Source organism: Chelonoidis abingdonii, unplaced genomic scaffold (genome assembly GCF_003597395.2).
Source record: "Chelonoidis abingdonii isolate Lonesome George unplaced genomic scaffold, CheloAbing_2.0 scaffold1801, whole genome shotgun sequence".
Taxonomy (NCBI): domain Eukaryota; kingdom Metazoa; phylum Chordata; order Testudines; family Testudinidae; genus Chelonoidis; species Chelonoidis abingdonii.
This window is the reverse complement of record NW_027426062.1, coordinates 1-3,285: the sequence shown is the minus strand read 5'-3', so window position 1 is coordinate 3,285 and position 3,285 is coordinate 1. Positions and strand designations below refer to the sequence as shown.

At 44.1% G+C, this 3,285-nt stretch overlaps 1 protein-coding gene across 1 annotated transcript; it reads right to left on the bottom strand.

Moving 5' to 3' along the window:
* Nucleotides 1–701: 701 nt before the first annotated feature.
* Nucleotides 702–1,313, bottom strand: LOC116839635 (olfactory receptor 52B2-like). The gene has a single exon (XM_075061464.1). It carries the CDS (start codon nt 1,311–1,313, stop codon nt 702–704), a length of 612 nt encoding a protein of 203 aa, XP_074917565.1.
* Between the last annotated feature and the right edge of the window lie 1,972 nt (nt 1,314–3,285).

Here is a 3,285-nt window from a genome sequence, read left to right as displayed (position 1 = left end):
TCTGCCATAACCTACTAGGTCCCACTTCCCTCCGAGAACTGAGATAGAACCCAGGAGTCCTGACGGGGTCTCTCTCTGTGTATAGTTAGTAACAAAGTAAGAATATACATTAAAATTTTAAACCTAACCAGTGTCCCTTAAGTGACTTGCCACAAGATGTCAGAACATGTTACTTTAGAGGTGAGTGGGTCTAATACTTATTTCTCTTTCTTTCTTTTATATAGGAATTAGATACAGTGCTAATTGCTAAGTAATCTGCCAAAACCCAAGAGATTTCAAGAGCACAAGAAGCCTCCGGAATCATGGTCAAATTTCACCCACTCCGACAAAATCTGAAATGTCTCCCTTGCATCTAAGGATGGGAAGAGGGAGGTGGAAATGATCCAGTGAGTGACAGGGGGAGGGGCGGATAGGGGCAACTGATAGGGGGAGAGCAGGGGCACAGCCTTGGCCGAAGAGGTAGAGTAAGGGGTGAGGTCTCGGAGGTCCAGTTACCAGCAATTAGAAAGGTGGCCACCCAATGAATTGTACATGAATTGATTCCCCACTTTATCATGCTGACACAGCACAGTAAGATCAGAAAATGATTTGATGTCTTTTTGACTGATAAGTAAGTGATTCAAGGAAAAGGGCACAGCTAAACATCACCAGGCAGCTCTGCATGAAGCTCGGTCTGAGAGCCAGAGCACAAGCAGAAAATTTCAGGTCCCTTTATGAGTAAAGAGCTGGAACACCCTTTCCCAGATCCGTTTGCTCCTTACCCCATAGATGATGGGGTTTAACATGGGGGGAAGCAGGAGGTACATGTTGGCAATGAGAATGTGGAAATGCAGGGGCACGTTGTGGCCAAAGCGGTGTGTGAGGAAGGAGAATAGAGCTGGGATGTAAAAGGCTAAGATGACACAGATGTGGGAGCCACAGGTCCCAAATGTCTTTAGCCGGGCGTCCTTTGTGGGGAGGTGGAAGATGGCCCAAAGGATATGGGTGTAGGACACAGCAATAAAAGACACATCCAATCCAATCACAGAGAATACCACAAAGAGGCCGTAGTAACTACTGACATGGATGTCGGCGCAGGACAGCTTCACCACGGCTATGTGCTCACAATATGATTGTGGGATAATATTAGTTGTACAATATGGCCACCTTCTCGCTAGAAAGGGATAGGGCAGTATGAGCATGCCACTGCGCAGCAGCACAGCTAGGCAGATCTTGGCCACCACAGGGTTTGTCAGGGTGGTGGAATGTCTCAGGGGATCACAGATGGCCACGTAACGATCAAAAGCCATGGCCACTAAGATCCCAGACTCCATGCTCCTCGCTGAGAAGAAGCAGTGAATGAATACATCTGGGTGAGGCAGCATGAAATCGATTCCCTGGAATTGAACGAAGATGCTCAGTGTTTTAGCAGGATGGATGTGGACAGACAGATCGGTGACGCCAGCATGCAGAGGAAATACGTATGAAGCCCATGGAGTTGGCTCTCTCTCACGAACAGATGGTGAATTCCCAATATGGATGAAGTACAATGAGTGCAAAAAGGGGATGGAGATCCAGATTGGGCGCTCCAGGAGGAATGCCAGCAGGAATGAAGGTGAGTGTTGGTGACGTTCGTTGTGTGGATCTCGACATGAGTACGGGAGAAAGGTGTCAAATAGCGTAGAAAGGGATCCTTTATATTCTGTATGTTTCCCTGACTGTCGATATAACCAGGGTTAGGGTGATGGTCAAGTGAAAGCCTGAATGGAGATAATGTTAATTGAAGCCTACTGTACTGCTGGAGGCCGTGGTAATGATAAAGATGTCGTTTCTCACACGCTGAAAATGACATTTTCACTATAGAGAATAATAGAACAATGACACTAATAAGCCGGCAAGTTCTATATTTTATGGTGCTTCATGCAAGAATAATTCTAATGTTGGTTGTGCGAACTTAATAGGCAGCACAGAAAATCACGAGAGTGGTGCTCGGTATCCATTGGTTCCTTAATGCAATGAAACCCAGCTAGAGAATTCATTCAATAGAGAGATCCCGTCACTTGTGCTTAAATTAAGAGTGGGGGAAAAAAAAAAAAAAGATTTGAAGAAAACTTACCAGAGTAGAGAACCAGGGAAGACTGGAGAGTATTTGACGCAACTTAAAAACATGGCTCATTCTCAGAGTGGCCATAAACAAAACTATGTTCGATGCCTAAGAAATTCGTATGGAGAATACTGCTATGAACAGGCTCAGTTTTGGTCACTCAGTCTCTAAAAGGAAATAGCCGATAGACAAGAGGATTTTGAGACATGGCTCATAGAAAAGGATGGTTGCCATCTGCGGACCGAAAAGTCTGGGCCTTTTATGTAGAGAAAGACCAATAAGGAGGCTCTGATGCGAGGAAGAATAAAGATGGAACTACTTCGCATTCAAACAGGACCAAACATAGACAGTTCCACCAGTAACATCTATGAAAGTCAGCAAAGAATCCTTGTGCACCATGTTAGATACAGATGTTTTGGAGCATGAAGTTCGGGTAATACCATTTCTCAATATCCCACATGAAAGATCATGCTCCTAAACGTCTGTTAGTCTATAAGGTGCCACCAGATTATTTGCGTATTTTACGGATGCCGACTAACATGGCTACCTCTGATAACTTACATTATGGACAGTTTGTTTTTGCAAACAGGGCTAATTCCCCAAGTGAAGCAATATAGCAAAGCTGATGAGGAACAAATTTGAGAGAAAAATGAAATGGGTTTTCTTCGTTTTGGAGAATTATTAGATAGTTAAGAAGCAGAAATTCTGCAGTAAAAAGGTGAACCACTTTTGGCTAAATACTCTGTTCACGTCAATGTCAGTGAGCAGTTGAGGGATAATATTTAGACAACACACAAAACTGCTCCTGAAAATCTAGCAGAAGAAAGGAAGAACAAAGCTAATGTCTGAGAGAATCAGATAAATAAAGCTGGAAATAAGCAGATTTAGCCATAGGTGGTTTTACATTTGGAACAACTGCAGAGGGGGAAGAGGTATTCTCTCAACTCGCAGTTGTACTCAAAGGTGATGTTTTTCGGAAATCTGCTTGCGCCACGACGTGTCTACGTTAAAAGGTTATAGCAGTATCTGCTTAGCGCTCGGTGTAGCACTGCTAAGAATGCAGGGGTTCTCGCGTCAAGTGTAGGTATCGACATCTCAAGAGGTGGAGCGAAGGGATAGAAACTTCTTTCCATTGATTCCCATGCCCAGCTATATGGGCTAGGTATACTATAAGTAATCTCTCAGGGGTGGAATTTTGCTGT